Source organism: Marmota marmota, unplaced genomic scaffold, assembly GCF_001458135.2.
Source record: "Marmota marmota marmota unplaced genomic scaffold, marMar, whole genome shotgun sequence".
In the NCBI taxonomy this organism is placed as follows: Eukaryota; Metazoa; Chordata; class Mammalia; order Rodentia; family Sciuridae; genus Marmota; species Marmota marmota.
The window spans coordinates 25,407-50,024 of NW_025999987.1; the positions used below are offsets into that span (position 1 = coordinate 25,407).

Here is a 24,618-nt window from a genome sequence, read left to right on the forward strand (position 1 = left end):
CTTCAGTGAGGGAAGGGCAGAGTGCAAATATAATGAATATTCCATCCCCTAGATGCCTTAAGTTCAGAATGCCCCAACTTCATAAGTGAAAGTTGAAGGTTTAGGAAGAGAGAAGAGAGAGCAAAGTGATGAACTGATGCAAATGAGAATTCCTGAGCTGCACAGCTCAGAGTTCATTTTGGAGGTGGGAACATAAAGGGCAAAATGGGGACCATGATGTTCAATTTTAGCATAACTCATGAGGTAGACCAGAGGCTCCAATAAGCCAATATGGAGTAAGAGATCTAAACTCTAAAGAGGGCAAGATGAATTTTGGGTAATGAGAAAACTATAAAATAGGAGGCTTTTACCCAGACCCATACTACTTGCTATGCTTTTGCTCTATATCTTCAGTTCCTTCTTCCCTGGAGAACCAATCCTTCTGGGAGCAAAGGGAGTGACTCTGGAGAGACAAGAAAAGAACTGAGTGCCAGAAACCCCAGTTAGTCAGCTTCCACCCCTGGAAAGGGATCTATAGGAAATCGACTTGAGCTCCCCTACAGCACTCCCATTGTACTGTGATCCCTCCCATTCTACTGTGATCCCGTCTTCTCTTGACCAGTACCCGCAGAGGAAAGGTGAAGCCCAGGAGGAGTGGAGTCTGGAGGCGGTCGCTTCTATTCAGCCCCGGATGATGACTAGGCCAGCCCTCCAGGTGTCACCCCAGGACGCTTGTCTACTCGGTGCAGGTTCCCGTTGCAAGATGATGCTTTTCTTCTGACTGAAGCTCAAGCTGCACACCAGTATGGAGCTTGTGGTGCCAAAGGGCTTTGGAACCGCTGCTTTAGTCCTCATAGCAGTAACCCTAGCAGTAGAGGCGCTCGCCTGTGTGCTTCCTCTGGTGGACCATGAGGTGCCATTGATGGTTGAAATTTCCCCCATGAACCCAGCATTTCTAAGGCCCTTCCCTGGTGTGGATGCCAGTGATTGACCAGAGTGTGTCTGAGAGGAAAAGTACTGGTCTCACTGCACTCGTTGCACCTGTAGAGGCTGCTCCCCCTTGTATACCCTCAGGTGCGTGAGTACACACAGTGGGTGCAGCGGAATGGCCGCCCACGGATGTGGACGTGCTGGTGCCTGGCCAGGTCAACGCGGTGGCTGAAGCTACAGTTACACTGCAGGCCCAGGAAGGAGTTGGTGATGCATCAGGTCCGAACTCCATCTCATAGGCTGATAGCACTGCGCGGCGCGTTGGAAGGGCTTCCCTGCACTGTGACATCACCGGTGGCAGTTGAAGTTGGAGCGGTAGTTGAAGGTCTTGCCGCTCTGAGGGCTCTGATAAGGTTTGAGCGGGGGAGCGGGGAAGGGATTGCCTGGGACAGTTGGGGGCCACACAAGGAATCAGCTCCTTACCCTCTGAGGCGCTCTAGCACGCCTTATTAGGATGCTTCCGGGAGGCCTCAAGCCCCTTGGGCATGGGTGTGGAAAGGTCCCTAGCTTCCCTTGGCGGGGTTGAGGTTTCAGTTATGTCACCTGCTGGGAGAAAGCAGACGCCAGGGTTAGAGATGGGTGAGAAGGGCCTGGAGTGCATATCAGATTTGTGCCCTAATGTCTTAGCTACCATCAACCCATTGGCAAGTTAATCAGTATCTCAGTATCTTTAGCCTTTTTCCCTGATCTATAAAAGAAAAGAAAAAAAGGACATTCTAGGTCTGTTAGGATGACCAAGTAGCTGCTAACAAATATTTGCTGAATGGAATGCCTGAAAAGTAGAAGGATACACACATTCAAGATGTCCACAATTACTCCAAATTCAATGATCTGGCTTCTCACCAGAAACTCATACAATGCAAAAACAAAATAAATTGAGGTTATTTTCCCCCTTGGTTTCATAATTATCTTCAGGGGTGGGGGTAACAGGGACTGCAGAATGGCTGAGTGAAGCACTTAACAAATACTTCTACCAAAGCTATAAAGATTTGTCAAGAACAACTATGCAAGGACCTGGAAATTGTCCAGAGGCATCCCACAAATTAGGAAGCATTCATTCCAGAATATTTCTAGAACCTCAGCAAGAACAGTGAGAAGCTACAACATTTTAACCTGAAGTTTCTCCCATTGCCCATCTATCCAACTCTCTGTCCTCAAAGTTCTGCCAGAAAAGGACAGGCCATGAAGATCAGCAATAAAAGGGCTGACTTTAATTGGAACAGAACCAAGAAAATTCCAAGCCCAAGGAATTGTCAAAAACAATAGTGTCCCAGCAATTTGGGAGCCTGAGACAGGAGGATAACAAGCTCAAAGCCAGCCTCATCAATTTAGTGAGGCCCTAAGCAACTCAGTGAGACCCTGTCTGTAAATAAAATACAAAATAGGGCTGGGGATGTGGCTTAGTGGCAGAGTGCCTCTAAGTTCAATCCCCAGTATCCCCCCTCCCCCTCCCCCCAAAAAAACTATAGCTATCTCTGTAGTGAACAATCAGGAAATGTCCTGCATGTCCGCTAGTCAGAAACCAACACACTGAAGAGCAACAAACCTTCAGTCTAAGCAGATGTAACAGGAAGATGTGGAGAATAAGGTGTCCAATGTAGGTCTGGATAAGATTCCACATATCCTTCATGATCTAAAAGGCTGTGCTCCTGTGAAAGGCTATATACACTACCCAGCTACTCAACTTAGGCTGAACTTGAGGTCCAACAAACACAGAAAGTAAGAGCCTAGACAAACTTGCAAAATGATGGAACTTTGAATGCATTCTCTATGTCACACCGATACATCAATAAAGGGTAGAAGACTCACTAGCTCAAGGTGTTTAAGCACAGCCTCTAACTAATAAACTGTTTTGACCCATGAATAACCTCTAAGAAGGTTAAAAACGAAAACAAGAATTTAAAAATTCTGTGGCCAATACTGAAGGTTAAAGAGACCCCACAAAATTAGTCCAGGCAAGTTTCTGAACAAATAAACAGCAGCACCAACCATTGTTGGAGGGAATCAGAATTCAGATTTGCTACTTTATCTAAAATGTCTAGAAAGTAACAAAAAATTATGAGAAAGGCAAAGAAGTAAAAAAAAAAAAAATGTGACCCATAGACAAGAAAATAACAACAGAAACTGCCTCTGAGGGTGCCCAAAATGTTAGCTATAAAAGTCAAAGGCCTCAAAAAAAATATAAGTACATGTTAAAAAGTAAAGGTAGAAGAATTAAAATATGATGACAAAGACTTATAGAAAATATAAACAAGGAAATAAATCATCACAAAAGAAGCAAATAGAAGTTCTGGAATTGAAAAGTATAGCTGCAATGAAAAATTCACTAGAAGAGCTCTACAGCAAAGAAAAAGAAAGGATAAGCATATATTAAGACAGATCAATAGAAATTATCCAACTGGCACAGTAAGGAAATGAAAAATTAACAAGGCCTCAAATATTAAGGTGGGACACCATCAACACATAACAGGCAGATTAGCAAAAGATAAAGAGAAAAATATTTGAAGAATAATGGCTACAAATGCAAATGTTTGATGAAAAATGAATTTATGCATTCAAGAAGCTCAGTGAACTCCACTAGGATAAGCACAAATGAAACCCAAATCTAGTCAGGCACTGTGTAATACACCAGTAATCCCAGCACTTGGGAGGCTGAGGCAGGAGGACTGCAGTTCCAGATCAGCCTGAGCAATTCAGTGAAACCTTGTCTCAAAATAAAAGTTAAAAAGAGTTTGGGGATGTAGCTCACTGGTAGAGCACCCTTTGGGTACAATTTCCAGTACAAAAGACATAAAAAGTAAATTCATCAGGATTAAAAATTATAGACATATAAAACATATACAAACATAACTAGAGACTTCCAAAATACATGAAGAAAAATTTGATAAAATAGAAGGGAAAACAAACAATTCAACGTTTGGCAAGTTCAACATCCCCCTATCAATACTGGATAAAATAGGGCTAGGGTTGTGGCTCAGGGGTAGAGTGTTTGCCTAGCATGCATGAGTCACTTGGTTTGATCCTCAGCACCACATAAAATAAAGATATTGTGTCCACCTATAACTAAAAAATAAATTTTAAAAAATACTGGATAAAACAATAAGATGAAAAAACAACAAGGATTTATAATAACACTTGACCTCACTGACAAAAAAACACTCCATAAAAGAGCATTATATATATTTTTCTCAAGGGCACTTAGAGCTATAACTAAAACTTTTACTAGAAAACATAAGAGGAAAAATTTCAGGACTTAGTTTGGGCAAAGATTTCTCAGATTTGACACTAAAAGCAAGAAATGAAAAAAGAAATTGATAAGTTTGATCTTCATTCAATTTAAAACCTTTCCCCAAAACATTGAAAAATGACAAGGTAAGCTACAGACTGGAGTAAATGTCTACAAATTATATGTTGGATAATTTTTATTCAAAATATGAAGAACCTCTTACAACTTACTAACAAATGACCCAATTATAAAATGGGCCAAAGATTTGAATAGACACTTCCTTAAAGAAAATATGCAAATGGCTAAAAAGCACACAGAAAAATGCTCAGCATCATTAGTCACTAGGAAAATGAAAACTAAAACCGCAATGAGAAATTAGAGATTTCTAAATAAAACTAAAGCCATCAAGCCACTTAACATGTGCTGGCAAGGATGTGGAGAAACTGGATCCTCACACATTACTGGAAAAAAATATAAAATGATGCAGCTACTTTGGAAACAGTTTGGCAGTATCTTAAAAGGTATTACTCTACTTTTTAAGAAGTGCCAAGAAAAGACAAATTCATACAGACAGTAAAATAGTAACTGCCTGAGGCCTTGGGTAAAAAATGAAGAGTAAATGCAAATGATCAAAAGATCTTTTGAGCATGATGAAAACACTTTAACATTAGATTGTTCTGATGATTTGCAACTCTTTTAAGTTTACTAAAAATCACTGAATTGTTTACTTGAAATGGGTGAGTTTCATGATATATAGGTTATATACTGCAACAAAATTATTTGTTATAGTTTAAATATGAGGTGTCCCCCAAAAGCTCCTGTTAATGCAGGAATATTTGATGGTGAAATGATTCAATTATGAGAGCTCCTAGTTTGAATGAACTGACTGGGTGGTATCTGGAGCCAGGGTGTGTATAGCTAGAGGAGGTGGGTCCCTGGAAGAGTGCTCTGGAGGGTAAATCTTCCCTATTGCACCCCCTCCTTGCCACCCCCCCACACACACACACACACAGCCTGCTTACAGATGACACCATGAGCTGAACAGCTTTACTCCTCTGGGCATATGCTGTCTCTCCTTGGGCTCAGAGCAGTGAGCTTCAAATAAAATTTTCCTCCTCTAAGTTGTTCTTGTAGGTGTTTCGATCACATTAACAAAAAGCTAACTAAAACACTATTTTTAAAAATTATTTCTAAGGTCCATTTTCCTTCTAACATTTCATGACTTCAGGCAATAAAATGTATTTACAGGACACAAGTTGTCTAGATGGTGTTTTTGGATGGGTGGATTGGCCTGCGATATGGAATGGTAAGGAGATGTCAGCTAATGATTCAGACAACCACATATAATCCAGGAATTGACGGATGTGCACATAAACATTAAAAACTGATGCAATTTTTCCAGATCATCACAGATAAAAGCAGTGATGAAGTATCTAAAGCCAGAACCTAATGCGGATTGTTTGCTCTCATACAAAGTAGGAGATAAATTCAATTCGAACTTGGAAGAAAGATTTTTCATGGCACACTCTTCCCTACAAGTTACACCACAGTCAGCTGTAGCTCATGTTTAATAAGGGCAGAAGTAATACAGCTTCAAAGATGAAAGCTCAGCTTCTAGAGTCAGACTCTCAACTCTACCACTAACTAGTTCTGTGATCTCCAGAAAGAATTGTATCTCTTTTACCCCTCCTTGTCCTACCTGAAAAATAGGATTAAGATGATAATATCTAACTCATAAACTTACAAAATGGTTCTAAATTTATGAATTAATATGCTTAAGAACAATTCTTCACAGATAGTAAATACTATATAATCTTGGCTGTTACTTTGATTCTAAACCATGTTGAGATATGACATGCTGATAAGATACGCTGAAAAAGGCCTTGGGCCAATTTGATGTTTCCTTTAAAAGCATGATGGGTTTTGAATTCCTCTAAACCTATGAGCTCTGGGAGTCCCAAACAAAAATGAGGCAGAAACATATAACTATACACAGTTATTCGTATAACTATAACATGCGTAAATAATGACCAAATGAACAGATCTCTTTAGTAGGCAAGCAGGCAATGTCTGTGACTGTGAATAGTTTTTGACTGTTTCAAAATAAGGTATCATCTAGTGTATGACCTCCTCTTCCTTAGCATGAGGCACAGACACATGCATGAAAGGATTCATGCACACACAAGTACCTTATAAGAGGATAATCTACATATTTACCATTCATTCATTAGGATCTCAGTTGTGTGTAGCAAATGAACCTGCCATGCTACTGCCAGTGACCAATGGGAGGCCAACAAGTGCCAAAAATACCAAGGAAACCTACTGCTATCCAGAAGCCACATCACCACATGACCTGCCAATGACAACACCAGATCATTCTGGTTCCATTGTCTCACAATAGAAGGAACTTTTCCCCAAACTTCTGCCAACTCTTACTAAATGAACTCATGTGGGCTTTAAAACACCAAGGTGTCAAAAAAAAAAAAATACTGAGTTTAGAATATAATGATTATATACACTTTTTTTAAAAACTGGTCTTACTAGACACTGGATTTAAAGAGCCTCAGAAGTTGACTGTGGTTCCAGTCCTCCTCCTGTCATTCTCAAATTCTCATTTTTAAAGACATTTTTGGCTGCATAAAAAAAAAAGATGCTATCACTAGACATATGTTAATTTTTAAAAGTCTGAGGACCACAAAATATAAAGACAACTTGTATTTGGTTAAGTGGGATTATGGATGTTTTAATTAAATTTTCCCTTTTTTTATATTTTGCAAGTTTTCTACAATGAACAAGCATCACATTTGTAATCAGAAAATGAATTTAAGTTGATAGAGCTCAGTAGTTTAGAATCAAAGTAACAGCCAACATTTTATAGTGTTTATTATCTGTGAGCTCAGTGGTAGATCCCTTGTCTAGTATGGGTTCAGTTTGGTTTTGTTCTTTTGCTCAATGTGAAAAGTCCACTGATCACAGGCTTGGGTGCTGTGGCAAGGTCAAGTTGCTCTAAAATTTTTTAAATGCTTTCTTTTCCCATTACAAATTGGTAACAAACAATTCACAGAGTAGCACTAGTCACAGACCACACTTTGAGAAGCACTACTCTAGTCAGGAATGTGGTGTATGCCCATAATCCCAGAGACTTGGGAGGCTGAAGCAGGAGGATTGCAAGTTCAAGAACAGTGTTGGCAACTTGGTGAGGCCTTGTCTCAAAATAAAAATATAAAAGAGCTGGGGATGTAGTTAAGTGGCAAAAGGTGCCTGGGTTCAATCCCCAGTACCACAAAAAAAAAAACTATTTAGACTACTCATTTGATATGAAGCATATTCAGCGTTCTATATTTAAAGGATGATTTTCCTATATGGACCCATTTTATCAGTCACAAGGAAACCTCCAGGGGAACAGAGGTTTTCTCTTGTTTATCTATGAATGCTCCATCTCAAAGTATGTGTAATGGGCTGACTGGTGATGAAAGGATTATGGAGGAAGTTTCAGACTGGAAGTAAAAGAAAATATAATGGAAAACAATGGGATCCCTCTATTATAACCTTGATGTCAATATCAGAAAGATAATCCTAAGCTGGCAAATGAAGGATCTGATTGAAGTTGTTATGATTCCTAACTTTCTTGATTTTAGCCTCAACCTCCTCACAGCATGTGTTCAAAGTCATGCCCTATGGAGAGTAAAATATCTGAAGATTGCCTGACCCAGAACTCTCCATTTCCCCAAGTAGAATCATCCCATGCCTGTTTATTTTACATGGCCCATTAGTGTTGGGCTGGATTTTCTATCATATCCCATGAGACTATTCATAAACAAAAAAAATATTTTTGTAATAAAAATACAATGGAGAAAAGGAGAAAATGTATGCATCCATGAATAGAGATATTTCATGGCTAAAATGGTAATGCAAGAAAGAAGAAATAATACTGATAAGGAGTAAGAACATAAAAGAGAGAGAGGAAGGTTTGGAAAGAGGAGAGTGAGGCAAAAAGAATAAACAGGATTAGTGCTACAAAAAGAGAAATATGAGAGAAGACTGCTGTTTTTATAACAGCTGGGGAACAACATGTTTATGCTAATGAATTTGATTTGTAGACTCTGATCTGAGTGACAAAGCCTACTAAGTCTCCCACTAAAGGATTCCATTATAATGGTCCTGATGTGGCTTTTTGAATATCTAACAAATTCAAGAATATTGCTTCTTTTAAGGAGTCTAGGTTTCTAGAAAAAAAAAGTTATATGAAACTTATTTTTAAGTAACCAGTATATCCTCAGTTTCCAGAAAGTTCTTTGAGAGTAATAATGACAAAAATATCATCAGACCACTTCAATATCAATTATCCTTGCTAACCTTGCTTTTGAGGATGAAGAGCCAGTGGAAATATTCTAATTGAGTAGTGCTAAAAATCTATGTACAACTAATGAAGAATTCTAAAATAGAATCTCAATCACAGAAGTCAGATTTCTGCAGTTCTTCCACATGACATCCTTATAGAGGGTCCTCTGTGCTGAGATCAGACACCCCCACCCTTCCTAGGAAAACCTCACTGCCACCTTCTCAAATGTCAGCAGCCCCTGGAATAGGAGGAAAATCCAAGCGTGAAAACTGTGAGATTGAAAGACAAAAAGGAACATGTAGGTTTGTAAGATAAAAAGACAGAGAGGAGGGTGGCAGGAGGAGCAGGAAAATGCAGAGAGAGGGACCTAGAGAGAAGAGACCAAATATGATGAGCAGGAATAAAATGTCTAGCGCTGTTTAATAGAACCAGAGCACCTAAAGTCATTAGGGCCTTTGAGAAGAAAAGTGAGCTCATCTCGTCCAATCCCATTATTTTGGAGATGGGGAAACAAAGGCCTAGAGTGGATAAAGTGTGCTCAGAGTCACATAGCTACCAAGAGGCACATCATGAATTAGAACTCAAGTCTTCTTTGGCCCAGCCATTGTGTTCCTGTTGCCTCCACTTGTTGAATGAACAATGAATGAACCATACCCACCTAGTTTCATCATGAGACTTTGGTCAAGGCTATAAATTTCTGGGACACTATGAAAGAGAAAACTTCATTTCATGGAGTTCATTCCTTAAAAGAAGAAAAAGTCAACAAATAAATGACTTAACATTACATCTCAAAGCCCTAGAAAAAGAACAAATCAACACCAAAATTAGTAGAAGACAGGAAATAATTAAAATCAAAGCTGAAATCAATGAAGTTGAAATTTAAAAAAAACTGAAAATATTAACAGGACAAAAGTTGGTTCCTTGAAAAAATAAATTGACAGACTCTTACCATGCTAATGAAGAGAAGGAGAGAGAAAACTCAAATTACTAACATATGTGATGAAAAAGGAAATATCACAACAGACACAACAGAAATACAGAAGATAATTAGGAATCATTTGGAAAACTTGTACTCTAATAAAATAGAAATATGGAAGGCATCAACAAATTTCTAGAGTCATATAATTTGCCCAGATTGAATCAGAATGATATACACAATTTAAACAGATCAATTTCTAGTGATAAAATAGAAAGCGCCATCAAAAATTTACCAAGTAAATCCCAGGACTGGATGAATAACACAGTCGAGTTCTACAAGACCTTTAAAGAAGAACTAATACCAATACTCTTCAATTTATTTCAGGAAGTAGAAAAAGAGGGAACACTTCCAAACTCATTCTATGAGGCCAATATCACCCTGATTCCAAAACCAGGCAAAGACACATCAAAAAAAGAAAACTTCAGACCAATATCTCTAAAGAATATAGATGCAAAAATTCTCAATAAAATTCTGGCAAATAGAATACAAAAACATATCAAAAAAATCATGCACCACAATCAAAGTGGGATCCATCCCAGGGATGTAAGGTTGGTTGAACATACAGAAATCAATAAATGTAATTCATCACATAAATAAACTTAAGAATCATATGATCTCAATAGATGCAGAAAAAGCATTTGACAAAATTCAGCACCCCTTCATGTTCAAAACACTAGAAAAACTAGGGATAATAGGAACATATCTCAACATCATAAAGCCTATCTATGCTAAGCCTCAGGCCAGCATCATTCTAAATGGTGAAAAATTAAAGGTGTTCCCTCTAAAAACTGGAACAAGAGAGGGATGCCCTCTTTTACCACTTCTATTTAACATAGTTCTTGAAACACTGGCCAGAGCATATGGCTGATGAAAGAAATTAAAGGGATACACATAGAAAAAAAGAACTCAAATTGGCACTATTTGCTGATGATATGATTCTATACCTAGAAGACCCTAAAAGACCCAGAAAACTTCTAGAACTAGTAATGCAGCAGGATATAAAATCAACATCCATAAATCAAAGGTATTTCTGTATATCAGGGACAAATTCTCAGAGAGGGAAACAAGGAAAACTACCCCATTTATAATAGCCTCAAAAAAATAAAATACTAGGGATCAACTTAATGAAAAAGGTGAAAGATCTATATAATGAAAATTACAGAACCCTAAAGAAGTCAAAAAATACATGGAAAGATGGAAAGATCTACCTTGCTCTTGGATAGGCAGAATTAATATTATCAAAATGACCATACTTACAAAAGCAATAAACAGATTTAATGCAATTCCAATCAAAATCCCAATGACATTCCTCATAGAAATAGAAAAAGCAGTCATGAAATTCATCTCAAAAAATAAGAGACCCAGAATAGATAAAACAATCCTTAGCGGAAAGAGTAAAGCAGTGGCATCACTATATCAGACATTAAACTATGCTACAGAGCAATAATAATAATAACTGCATGGTATTGGCACCAAAACAGACTGGTAGACCATATAATTATATTAGACAAAAGTGCCAAAAACATGCATTGGAGAAAAGACAGCCTTTCAACAAATGGTGCTGGAAAACCTGGAAATCCATATGCAACAAAATAAAATTAAACCCTTATCTCTCATCAAAAATCAACTCAAAATGGATCATGGACTTGGGAATAAAACCAGAGACCCTGCGTCTAATAGAAGAAAATGTAGGCCCTAATCTCCATGTGGGAAATGGGATGGATTCAAACTAAAAAGTTTCTTATCAGCAAAAGAAACAACCTGTGAGGTGAATAGAGAGCCTACTTCTTGGGAGCAAATCTTTACCCCTCATACACCAGATAGAGCACGAATCTCTAGGGTATATAAAGAACTCAAAAAAGCAAAGCACCACCACCCCCCAAAAAAAAACCAATTCAATAAGTGGGCCAAGGACCTAAACAGACACTTCTCAACTTCTCAGAAGAGGGTATATAATCAATCAACAAATATATGGAAAAATGTTCATCATCACTAGCAATAAGAGAAATGCAAATCAAAACCACTCTAAAATTTCATCTCACTCCAGTCAGAATGGCAGCTATTATGAAGACAAACAATAAGTGCTGGCGAGGATGTGGGGGAAAAGGTACACTCATACACAGCTGGTGGGACTGCAAAATGGTGCAGCCAATATGGAAAGCAGTATGTACATTCCTTGGAAAACTGGGAATGGAACCACCATTTGACCCAGCTATCCCTCTCCTCGGGCTATACCCAAAGGTACACTACAGGGACACAGCCACATCAATGTTTATAGCACCATTACCACCTTTCTTGCTTAAGGACAATCCCTTCACCATCTTCTCTCACTCCCTAAGTCAATCAAAACACAGCAACAACTATTCATAATGGCAAGATCTGCAAATAATCCAAATATTCCCAGTAGGAGGATGGGTTTTATAAATATGGTATGTGATGACTAATTTGGGTGATCAACTTGACTGGTCTGAGAGGCACCTAAAAAAAAAATAGTAAAGCACACTTCTGGGTATGTCTATGAGTTGTTTCCAGAGAAGATTTATGTTGGTCAGCCATCAGAGTGGGGAAGACCTGCATGGAACATGGGCAATGCCATCCAATAGGCTGGAGATCAGATGGAACAACAGCAGAAGGGGGAAGCAAGAGCATGCCCACTTCAGACTCTTCTTAAGTGGGTATGGGATTTTGTTTGCTCCTGGCATCACATCAGACTTCAGATTCGTTGGGACTTAAATTCAAACTTGTACCACCAGAGGGTTGCCAGGCCTTTAGCCTTGAACCAGGGCTGCATCATTGGTCCTTCTTATTTTGAGTTTCCAGCTTCGTGGACTGAGAAGCTATTGTTTCTCTTGCTCTCCAGCCTGTCCATGGCCATTGTGGGACCATTCAGTCTTTGATGGTGTAAGTCAATCTAATAAATCTCTTATAATACATCATTTGATGAAGATCACTCAGTAATAAAAAGAAATGAACTACTGATACATGAAACAACCTGGAAGAATTACAGAAGCATACCAAGTAAAGTAGTCACAGAAGAGCACTTAATATATGAGTCCTTTATATGAAGTTCTAGGAAACGCAAACCATAGTGAAAGAAAGCAGATCAGGGATGTAGCTCAGTGGCAGAGTTCTTGCCTAGACTTTGTACAGTCTTTGGTTCAATCCCCAGCACAGAAAAAAAAGAAAAAGCAGATCAGTGGTTTCTAAGATTAAAGCCCCTTTCAGAAGTGGGGTAGGAGGGGCTCAGGCTGGGGCTCAGGCTCAGTGTTAGCACACTTGCCTGGCATGTGTGAGGCACTGGGTTCAATTCTCAGCACCGCATATAAATAAGATAAAGATCTACTAACAACTAAAAAATATATTTTTTTTAAAAAAAGAAGGGACATAGGAATAAGAACAACATTTGGAGGTGATAAAAAAAATTATGTACATGTTTTACAGCAGTGTTTTCACAAAATATACATCAAAACTCATTGGATTGTACTTTTAAATAGGGCATTTATTGGTTGTAATTTGTGCTCTGATAGTTTACTTAAACTTATTAAAACACCAAAATATATATCAACCATAATAATCTATTTTATACGGTATTTTTAAATGTTATCTAAAAGAAGAAATATTGGCCATCTTAATTTACAAGCACTTAAAAATACAGTTATGAGCAAAATAGTCCTTGTACCTGCTCTGCCAGAGTTTATATCCTAGTGGAGGGGAGAATGAAATAAAACAATAAATATAATGAATGCCTTGAACTAGCAGGATTCCAAAGAGTGAGATTTCCAACAGAAAAAAAAAAAATGCATCCTCATTGTATGGGCAAACCCACTAGCTGCAATATTGGGCAGATAACTCAGATAATAAAAAGTCCTCTGGTCACTTTTGGTCCCAAGAGTGGCCTTAAGTAAATAAAATTACCAAAATCCTATAGCAATATTTTGGACTTCCATTTCCCAACTAGTGCCCACCTACAGAGGAACTGGGAGAAGAGGTCACTCTATGTTCCTCCCCTATTTACCACAATGCCTTTACCTCTCCCAGACTTGGAAGTGGAAGTCAGGGCAGGGAATAAGTTAATGGGCATAAAGGATCTTACTAACTGTAGTGTCCTATAATTTAATGGGTTTTCTCTCATTGTAATATTTATTGCTAATTCCCTTTGGGCTTGGCAATACCCTAAGCTAACACTTTTCCTTAGGAAACATACACAGGGTCCACATGTACCTCCCAATATCCACAAGCATTTCTCACCTGCAGATCCTTCCTGCCATGACTTTTCTGCTTGATTTCTTCTTATCCCCTCCTAAGCCAGGATTGAGCCTCCACTCCTATTTGAGATGTATTCTAAAAAGTAAGAAGGGGACAGTCCTTGACAAGTAAAGGGGAAAATTATTCCAGGAAGAAAAATAGATAGTACATGTTTAGTATGAGTTTAGCGTGTTTAAGGAAAAGAGGGGATGCCTAGTGATTTAATAGTAATCAAGACATAAAACGGCAAGTCTGATCAAATACCCAAGAGCTTAAACAGGTATGCTTGGTAAGCCTGGTCCTTTGACCTCAGGCAAGCATAGAATTTTAGATATTCTTGGTGCTGAAAGCTATATATACAGTGCAACATTAACAAAATAGAAAAAAAATGAGCAAATATTTTATTGGAATGAGAATGTTTAGTGTTTCCTGACTTTGTAAAGTTGTCAGGAAACATTTACACTGAACATGGATGATAGAAGTATACAGAAGCACAACTCTTGCTGAAGAGTTTTCCTATGTCCTACTATGTGTCAAGAGTTTTACATACATCATCTCTAATCCTCCCAGCAACTTTGCATTAAGGCAGGCATTATACTAAGATTACAAATGGGGTACTATGGTTTCAGTATGTTCTCCGCAAAAGCATGTATTGTAAACTTAATCCTCAATGCAACCATGTTGGGAAGTGGAGTTTAATAAGAGGTGATGGGTCATGAGGATTGTGACTTTATGAATGGATTAATGTTATTACTGCAGAAGTGAGTGAGAAGAGTGGGTTGTTACAAAATGAATTTGGACCCCTCTTGCTCTCTCATGTTCATCTCTTGCCCTTTTTGCTTTCCATCATGAAATGCCAGAGAGTAAAGGCCCTCACCAGATAGCCAGCCTCTGCTTCACCATTGCTGAACCCAAGTAGAAACTGTGTTCCAAAAAGGAAAGACCTGCTCTATCACATGGTCCTGATTTTTTCAGGATATGAGATATTAGAACAAAAATCTAACCACTGGGTGTAACAATGCAGAGGTCGTTTGCAACTATTAATAAATGTAGTTTCAGTATGGAAGCCTTGCTGGAGACAATGTAAAAGAGAATGAGACCAGATAAATACAGTGAAGGGGATGAAAGGTAGGTGAGAGCATCAAGGAGGGTGGCAGGCAAAAGCTGAAGACATAAGTCACAGCTGTACTCAAAACTGAGAATGATTGCAACAAATCTACATCTCTAGCAGGTCAGCATTGTTCTCCATGGTTTATAGATGATGAGCCTGAAAATCACTGAAGATAAGTGGCCAGTTTAAAGTCACTTTGTCAGAGAACGAAAAAAACTAGTTAAAACTTAAAAGGAAGTTATGCTGCCTCTGGCCTCAACACCCTGCCAGAGACATAGTACCCTGAAGGGACTTTCTCTGAAGAATTTCCCCTTCCTGACCCTGGGGGACTTCTCTCTGGACACCTCCATGAAAGCACTAATGATGAGAGTAGGATGCAGATTCCCCAGAGCTCTGGCATCTCTTCTAAATAACAGGTAAAGCTGAGTCCCCTGTTTCCCCCCTAGTGAGAACTCATCAACATCCTCCTCTTGCTCCAACTTCTATATTCCTTAGGAATTTTGTCACCACTACCACCAGCTAATGCTGATTGGCTGCCACCACAAATCCTTGCCCTGTCTGTACCCCACCACAGGGCTCTGCACTAACAGACATCACCACCTCTGCCCCGGGTCCACGTTTCACAGAGTTAGGTGCCTTCTTTCCAGATTTTCTATACGTTCCTCTGTTCACAGGCAAGATGACACCCATCTCCTGTCTCCTTCCTGAGGTGCCTAGCTGTCACCTCAGGCACTCATTTCAAAAATCTACAGAATCATACAAGTGGGTCTTTTGTTAATCTTTCATTTTCATTTCAAACCCAGGCATAAGAGACCAAAGTATAATCTGAAAACTCAAGGTCTAAATATTGGGGCCAGAGTTTAGACATGAAGGTAAGTTGTTATTACATTGCCGTGGGGGAAAAATGGTTTTGCAGCTGAGAGACATATTCTAGAAAGCCAAGTGAGCTTTACAGGTAAGTTATACAATGTATTTTACAATTTGCATTCTGAGTACATAAGAGGAATGATGGTGTGTATGTGTAAGCATTTGTGTGTACACAAGTGTTAAGAGCTTTGTATTTGGGAATTTGTGCATACATATAATAAGGATGTTATCTGTGCAATTTTATGAGTGTGTGCCTGTGTTCATCGTGTGAAATATTTGGAGAGGAGCAGTTTAGGACTTACCTAACTAAACTAGTGTGTGGCTATGTAATCAAAATTCTAACGAATTTGACTTTTTGTAACTCAACATTTCTAGCCACCATTGACTCGGAAACCTGAAAAGTAACGTCCTATACTTCACCCATTCCCAGTATGATCCAGTTCTGTAAACTATCTAAAAATAGAGTTCACACCTTTGCATAATTTTAAAAAAAGGCAAAGACCTTGGTGTTAGTCAGATCATAGTCAAAATCCTATTTTACATTTATAAACAATGTGACCTTGGATAAGTTATTTAATTTTGATTACCTTCCTATCTTCTATAAAATAAGACTGTGGTCTATTTTTCAAATAAACGAAAAGTAGAGTTAATATATAAAAGGAAAATGGAATTTTAATATCAGTTCTGTAACCATATAATGAGGTAATCCTTTAAAAAGTTGTTTCTTGGTTGGAGGGTGTAATTCAGTATTAAAATATGTGCTTCACAAGTCTGAGGCCCCAAAACAAAGAAATTTATTTCCTGATTTGTAAAATAATAATACTCATTAACATTTGATAAATCCTAATATGTGCCAGGCACTATATTAAGTATTTTTTTTATTTAACTTATTTCACCCACTACTTTTTTTCAATAAGAAAATGGGGGTGGAGGAGAGCGGGGAGGTACAGAGGTTAAATAACATGTCCAAGGTTATTCAGCTAGGAAACAGCAGAATCAAGACTTAAAACCAGGCAATCTAGCTCCTGAGCCCTTGTTTTTACTCACAACATTAATATTTGTTCTGTATAATGAGCCTAAAATGAGAGGACCATATAAGCAAGATGTTTTGTTGGGGAAAATGAATTCTTTTCCTAAAAAATAAAAAATAAGACGATTATGATTTTTAAATTATAAGCAGTGAATGTGATATTTTATTAAGTTATCTAGGGCTTGGGATGTAGCTCAGTGGCGGCATATGTGAAGGCCTGAAGTCAATTCCCAGTGGCACCACCAAAAATTTTTTTCAAATTTATTTAAATCATAATATGTGCCAGGAAACCTGCAGTAGAAAGATTTCTTTGGAAATTTCATTAATGATGATCATTTCTGCACCATTAGGATATTTAATTCGACATCATTCTCAAGGATCAAAATGCCCTTGAGAGGACATCCCTTTGTTCCCCACATTCCCTTTCCATTACTTTGAGAAATGCTTGATAATAAAGCTTCAGGATAGGACAGAAACCTAAAAGGTCATCTAGTTCAAACTCCTGAATTTACAGGTGATAAAATTGAAGCAGAGGGATATGAAGTGACTTCCCCATATCAAATAATCATCCAGAGGAAGCTATGGTAGGTAGGACTAAGGTTTCCCAATTTCTGGTCTACCAAAAAGTGTTCTTTCCTCCACAGACTGAACCTTGGTTTCAAGGCTAACATGCAGGTTCTGCGGCAAGAGGGGCAGGGACACTGTAAAGCAGACTTTATTAAAAACACTTGTCAGCAGAATCATGGGTTGTGTTAAAAAGTAGACTGATGAACTGGGGACACAGTTCATGCACAAGGCCCTGGGTTCCATCCCCAGCACCACCAGAAATAAAGTAAACTGAGGACAAGAACATTTTAAAGTTTATTTCAACAGCTATTCATGATTAAAGCAGCTCCAGTCCAGAAGTAGTTCAGTAAAGTCAAAAGAGGCAACACAAGAGGGAGAGTTTAATAGGGCAAACAGAGAAGTAAATCTGTCCTATTGTAAAGAGCCTAGGTATATAAATCTGCTCTCTGGTTCTAAGTAATTGGATTTGAGTTCTCTTTTTCTTTAGGTATTTACAAGAAATAGCTTAATGAAGTCTCACTTGTGTTCACAAGTCAAACAAGACTTTGAGATCTAACAGCCTTTGTCTGCTGTTAGGAGCTGGCCCCAGCTCCATAAACTTGAAGTACCTAAAACAAGGAAGGTGATAATTCTGATCTATAAATTCTTAGTTAGGGCAAGCATGGGATAGCGTCCTAATTTTTAGGGATTATACAATTACCAGGAAAGAGGGAAAGGGAGGCTCAGGATGAAATCTGTCTTCACAAATGTGAAGGGCTTTGATGTAGAAGGAAGATCAGATTTCTTCCTTGGTCCTTGGGAGTGCAACCAGAACTAGGGAGGCAGCTGAAAATACCACTGAGTTGGAAATCAGACAGGACTGAGTACAAGTCACCCAAGGCCACTGACTCAATATAACCCTAGGACAACTTAATGAGCATTTCTGAGCCCACATTTGTACATTCATAAAATAGACGTTTTAGCTCCCCCAGAGGATGCTGTAAATATATAAAACAAGGAATGCTGGCACGTGGCAACTAAACTAAGGGTTCAGGTCTGTAAATGGGACTACCATCCATAAAGTATTATAGGTACTATTGTGTGCTTTCAGCTCTTCCCCAGTCCCACATCCCGGGTTTTCCTTTACTTGTAAAGTAGTGTCATCCTTTATTCCGTCCTTCCAAATATTCTTGGAGTTTTCCTTTTAGGCCAACCGCAGCACAGAGGAGCGCTTCCTCCTGCTGGGATTCTCTGATTGGCCCTCCCTGCAGCCAGTCCTGTTCGCCCTTGTGCTCCTCTGCTACCTGCTCACTCTAACTGGCAACTGTGCGCTAGTGCTGCTGGTCATGCGCGACCCGCGTCTGCACACGCCTATGTACTACTTCCTTTGCCACCTGGCCCTGGTGGATGCCGGCTTCACCACCAGCATGGTGCCCCCACTGCTGACCAACCTGCGGGGATCCGCGCTCAGGCTGCCCCGCGGCGGCTGCATGGCGCAGCTGTGCGTGTCGCTGGCCCTGGGATCTTCTGAGTGCGTCCTGCTGGCGGTGATGGCGCTGGACCGCGCGGCCGCCGTGTGCCACCCGCTGCGCTACGCGGGTCTCGCCTCGCCTCGCCTCTGCCGCGCGCTGGCCGGCACCTCCTGGCTGGGCGGTCTCACCAACTCCGCTGCCCAAACCGCGCTCTTGGCCGCGAGGCCGCTCTGCGCGCCCCTCCAGCTGGACCACTTCATCTGCGAGCTCCCCGCGCTGCTCAAGCTGGCCTGCAGCGGCGGCAGAGACACCATCGAGCGCCAGATGTTTGCCGCCCGCGTGGTTATACTGCTGGTGCCATCCACCGTCATCCTGGCCTCCTATGGCGCTGTGGGCCACGCCATATGGAGCATGCGGTCCAGCGGAGGCCGGAGGAAAGCTGTGGGTACATGTGGCTCCCACCTGACAGCCGTCTGTCTGTTCTATGGTTCTGCTATCTATACCTACCTGCAGCCCACGCACAGCTACAACCAGGGGCGGGGCAAATTCGTGTCGCTCTTCTACACTGTGGTCACCCCTGCCCTCAACCCGCTCATCTACACTCTCCGGAATAAGGAAGTGAAGGAGGCAGCCAGGAGGCTCCTGGGGAGTCTGGGGAGAACTCAAGCCAGGCACTGAGTGGCTTTGGAAGGGGAAAAAGGTTTAGCCCAGAACCTACAGATGGAAATGCCCAGTAGACAGTTGCTTTGGTCTTGAGGCAGTTCATTTTATGAGAATTTTCAAGATTTGTTCTTAGGGAGACTAAGGCTGGGAGGAGGTTGCGTTGTTTCATCAGATAAGAGTCAAATTCTTCAGAGAAAATGCCTGTATCATATATATTCATATCCAACACACACACACACACACACACACACACGGAAACCCTCCCCCCACTCAGGCTTTCTCCTACACCAATGAAGAAAGAAACCATGATGGCGGGCATGGGGCTTCCTCATCCTTAGAAGATAGTCAGAATTTCACATGCAGTTAAGATGATGAGCAACACAGTGTTTTCTGGCAGTCTGATGGAAGACTATGGAAGATTCTGTGGGCTTTGCCATCAGGTATCTCTCAAGTTAACAAGGAAAGCACAGGCCCTACCCATCCAGAAAAAGGAACCATGGTCTCTCTTCTTGGGAAACCAGCTCAACCTAATGCAGATCTAGTCAGGTGGCCAGTACCCACCACAGCAGCTCAGGTGGCCAGTACCCACATGGCTCATAGGCTATGAGGAATAGCCATAAATTGAGGGAATTATGCTGAATGAATTCAGGTTAAACGCATAGAAACTCTCCTACAAGAGATGATCTTGAACAAGTTTAAAAGAAAAGAATGAACCAGAACTGATGAAGAAGAAAGACTTGTTTGGGGTTATAAGAAAAACCTACAAGTGACCAGTAAGTGAAACATGAGAGACAATGAGGGGGCTGGGGTTGTGGCTCACTGAGAGCGCTAGCCTAGCAGTTTGTGAGGCACTGGGCTCCATCCTCGGCACCACATAAAAATAAAGTAAAATAAAGAGACAATGAAATAGAGGAGTACATTAGAGGTAGGAAGGAACCCAAATTCCCAAGAGAGGAGCAGAAATCCAGTGATGAAGGGAACATTGGAGTAAAGGCAGAAGCCAAGCCCTAGTCTCCTCCATCCAGAGCCATATGCCCAACCTAGACCCTAAGGCTGGCAAGGGCCAATACTGGTAACAATCCCCTGACTTTCAGAAACCCCATTCCCTCCAGAAACACATCTACCTGCAAGAAGTGTCCACTGGAGATGCAAAATCTATATCCCCATGGAAAATATCTTTCCATTTCCAGCCCTAGAAATAAGAATTTTAATTGGGTGTGGGACATGGAGAAGAGGAAGTATGGTGTCAGATTTCGTTTTATACCAAGCAATTTTATTTGGGGGGGGGGGGGTTATAATATATTCATACATGCACAAAATAAAACTGTATAATTTGATCAATTTTATTCCTCATTACTCTAATAAATCCTGTTACATTGTTCTCACCCTTTTATCCATGGATTTCATTCTTTGAAATCAAGATACAAAGAACATATATAATAAGAGCTTTAATGAAAGATGATTTATACTAGGCTTTTCAGATATTGGAATGAGCTGTTGAATTTCCTTACTCTATATGGACACTTCTGTAAATCCACATTCTCCAGGATGGACTATTACACTACCAGTTCTCCTTAAAGGCAGCCAGTCCAAGTTCTGATTCGAAAGAGAACTCCAGAGCCAAGTAACCAGGTGGCTTCTCTTCAGAGTACCTTCCTTCCCAGCAGCTATAGCACCCGCAAACTGCCTCATTCTTTAGATTTAGATTGAAACCAAAGGAGCATGCATGAAATATGTAGCTTCAGGAAATTCACTCCATCACTCTCATCTTTCTAACATTCCAAATGTATCACTGTCTTTTCACAAACTCTCAGGACATTGCCATGGAACCAATATTGTTAAAAATTTATTTATTAAAAGTACTTTGATTTTTTTTTCAAAGAAGCCTGTAAAAATTCCAATATATCAGCTTTGTTTTTTGTATTTGTAGTGGCTACCTACTGTACCTTCACTAAATGATAGATCTTAAATGATCTCATTTTATTCTGGAGGAAGCAAGGTCCATCCTGTAGAATATAAATTTACAGAGTGTCCATAAGGAAATTCAACAGCTCATTCCAATATCGGAAAAGCCTAGTATAAACCATATCTTTCATTTGAAGCTCTAATTATATTAAATAGTTAATAAAACTGTAAAGAATTATTATTACTTAAGTATATTTTATGTATTTTTTTGAATTTTTTTTTCAGTTCTGAGAATGGAACCCAGGGCCTCATGCACAATAGGCAAGCACCATCGCACTGAGCTACATCCCCACACTTGGACATACTGTTTTAAGCACAAAGGATAAGTATGAAGGGAAGAATGCTGATGATATATATCTGAAACCACTGGACCCTACTGTTTAACTACTAGACCCTCTGATTAAAAATTATGGTGCTAAACTGTGGCTGCCCTGCACCCACTGTCCAATAGGATTTGAGGATTCTTAAATGTCCCCAGTATCCAGGCAAAAAGCTTCAACTCAGGTTAAGCATGAAAGGGAAACAGAAAGTCTTGAAGCAGCATAAGGACGGGAGAAGGGTATGGAAAAAAAGAAAGGAAAAGCTACACAAACCCAGACTTGAGTAAACTTCTTTTACTTTTACACCTTCATATCATTGCTGGAAGTCAACAGGAAGAGGGAGAGTAGGTGGTAAAGCTGCTGCAAATCAGATCATTCTCTCCTCATGCCCTTTCATTCTCTGTCCTTCTTGCCTCAGTTCCTGACAGTATCTTGGTGCCAGCAAGTGCAGTATGGGGGGGGGAGCAGGAACACTGGCCAGAGGCAACAGGAGGATGCATTCCTGGGGATGACATTTCCTAAGAATGATATTGATCTCCTACTGCCACCAGATATATGCCCACGGCTCCAACAGGAGCTGCAGATCTCTACATAACTGCATCCATTCATGGTTCCTTGAATTCCCTGCACATCTTTGAACACACTAAGCCCTCTGACATTCTCAGCCAGTAAGCATGCCTTCCCCCTAAGTCTGTTTCCATACCATCAAAGTATGTGAACTTACAGTGTACGCAGCATCTCCTTCAGGAAATCTTTTCTACTCCTTTCTAATTTGGGGTTATGTGACCCTCTTCTGTCCTCCCATACTTCCTCCAAAAACCTCTTAGAGCACATTTTCCACACAGCAGGACCATCTGCTTCTCTGTTACCCCGGTAAGCAGTAGGAATCTGAAGGGTCGTGATTGTGTTTTAGTGAACTTCTACCCTCAGCTCTGTTTTAGTGCTACAGATGGCTGGGGCTACCAGGCTGGGGAAGAGGCTAGGCTACAATAATACTCACTGCTCCAGAAATATTCAGAGTCAAATTGATTGGAAAATAGGTTTTCTTCAAAGACAACTTTAAAGGAAGGTAGAGGAAACTTATTTCAAAAGTTCCATCTTTTAAATCTCGAAAGGAGAGGAAAGCTTTTAAAGAAGCAGCAGCAGGGAAGTGAGACCAAGGGCAGGACATGTACCTGTGCAGATTTAGCCTGTGCTAGACACACCTGGGGAGGGGACAATCTCCATTCTCAGCTTCTTCAGGAGAGACAGACCTTCAGCTTCCATTCTTAGGTCATGGTAAAGAAGTTGCTCTTAATTTCAGAGGAGCCCCAAATTCAGTCTGTTTTAGTGCTGTCTGGCACAGGAAATAATATTTATTGAATCCATAATGAATTAATAAATGAATAAATAAGTGAACAACAAAAAGGTAATGTTTAGTGAGTACTTATGTTCCAGGAACTTAAGATTCTTAGATGTCATATCCTTTATGGTTCCAGCATGCTCATGAAGCATCAGTATCCTTGTTGATACGAAAGTCACCAACTCACCCACAGTCATATCAGTAGCAGCTGGTCAGCAAGAGTTCAAATGCATATCTTTATTTTATAGTCCTGCTCTTCTTACATGTTTTGTTGTTTCCATGGAAGGAAAAGGGCAGAGAATAATCCCCACTGGAGTTGGGGATTTCCCACAGCAAGATGGGAGGTTACTGTGAGGACAAACCTGGGGTACCCCCAGCAAAAACAAATTAAGGGGATTCCCTTCCCTAAGAGGACCTGGATTAAAAGAAACAGTGTGCTTTCATGGAATAGAAACAACACATCTGTACTCTGATCCCTCTCTTTTCTCCTACCTTCCTATGTGGAGTCCCCACCCTGCTCAAGGACAGGGAAAAGGTTGTGCCACACACCCTGGCATCTTTTTGCTGACCATAAGCAGGATTTGCTCATGGGACCTCCTCATGGGTTCTTATCTCAAGATCAGTCTCATGTGTTTTTTCTCTGTCACAATCCTTTCTGAAGAAAAATCTCTCTTTTTCATTTGCCTCTAATCTGAAAAACTAGCCAAGGTGAAAGATCATGCTGCAAAGACTTTGCCAGATTGCAGCAAAGCAGACGCCCTATAAAATTAAAAGCCCTTTTGAAATTAGGGGCAACTTCCTCATATTCAGAGTACTCGCTGAAGAATTTTTCCTCCCCAACCCCAGGGACACACCAAGAAAGCTGAGAATAGAAATTACTCCTCCTGACCCCATTGAAGTGTTCCCTGTCTAGCATAGTCTAACTAAATCTGCACACATTTATTTCCTGTCCTTCGCCCCACTTTGTCATCTCTCATAAAAGCTTTTCTAGATCTTCGGATTTGCAAAGATGCAAATTTTTAACATAAAAGTTCCTTCTATCTTTCTTTAAAACTAGTTTGGATAAAACCTATTTTTCTTGCCAATTTATGGAGTGCAATGAGCAGTAGAACCTAACCCACCCTCCACCACAGTAATGACAATAAAATGTCTCAGATACTTACAAAGCTCCTCAGTTGGCCCTCCTGATGAACCAGTCACCTCCCTCATTGGGGCCTCCTTAGAGCACAATTGATTTTAATTTTTTTTAATATTTATTTTTTTAATTTTAGGTGGATACAGTATCTTTATTTTATTTCTATGTGATGCTGAGGATCGAACCCAGTGCCTCATGCATGCTAGGTGAGCACTCTATTACTGAGCTACAACCCCAGCCTACCACAGATTTTTTTTTTTAATTCCAGGGACTGAACTGAGGATTGCTTAACCACTAAGCCACATCCCCAGCATCCCGAGCCATTTTTCTTTTCTTTTTCTTTTTCTTTTTTTTTCCCAAATTTGAGATAGGGTCTTGCTAAATTGCTGAGGCTGGACTCAAACTT

General features: G+C 40.1%; 1 protein-coding gene across 1 annotated transcript; it reads left to right on the forward strand.

Moving 5' to 3' along the window:
- The first annotated feature begins 784 nt into the window (after positions 1-784).
- On the forward strand, positions 785-21,744 carry LOC107160844 (putative olfactory receptor 2I1). Its single transcript, XM_015507446.2, is given in 4 exon segments — positions 785-892; positions 1,054-1,284; positions 18,474-18,516; positions 18,519-21,744. Coding segments are annotated over 4 exon segments (1,329 nt in total). The 3' UTR covers positions 19,466-21,744.
- The last annotated feature ends 2,874 nt before the right edge of the window (positions 21,745-24,618 follow it).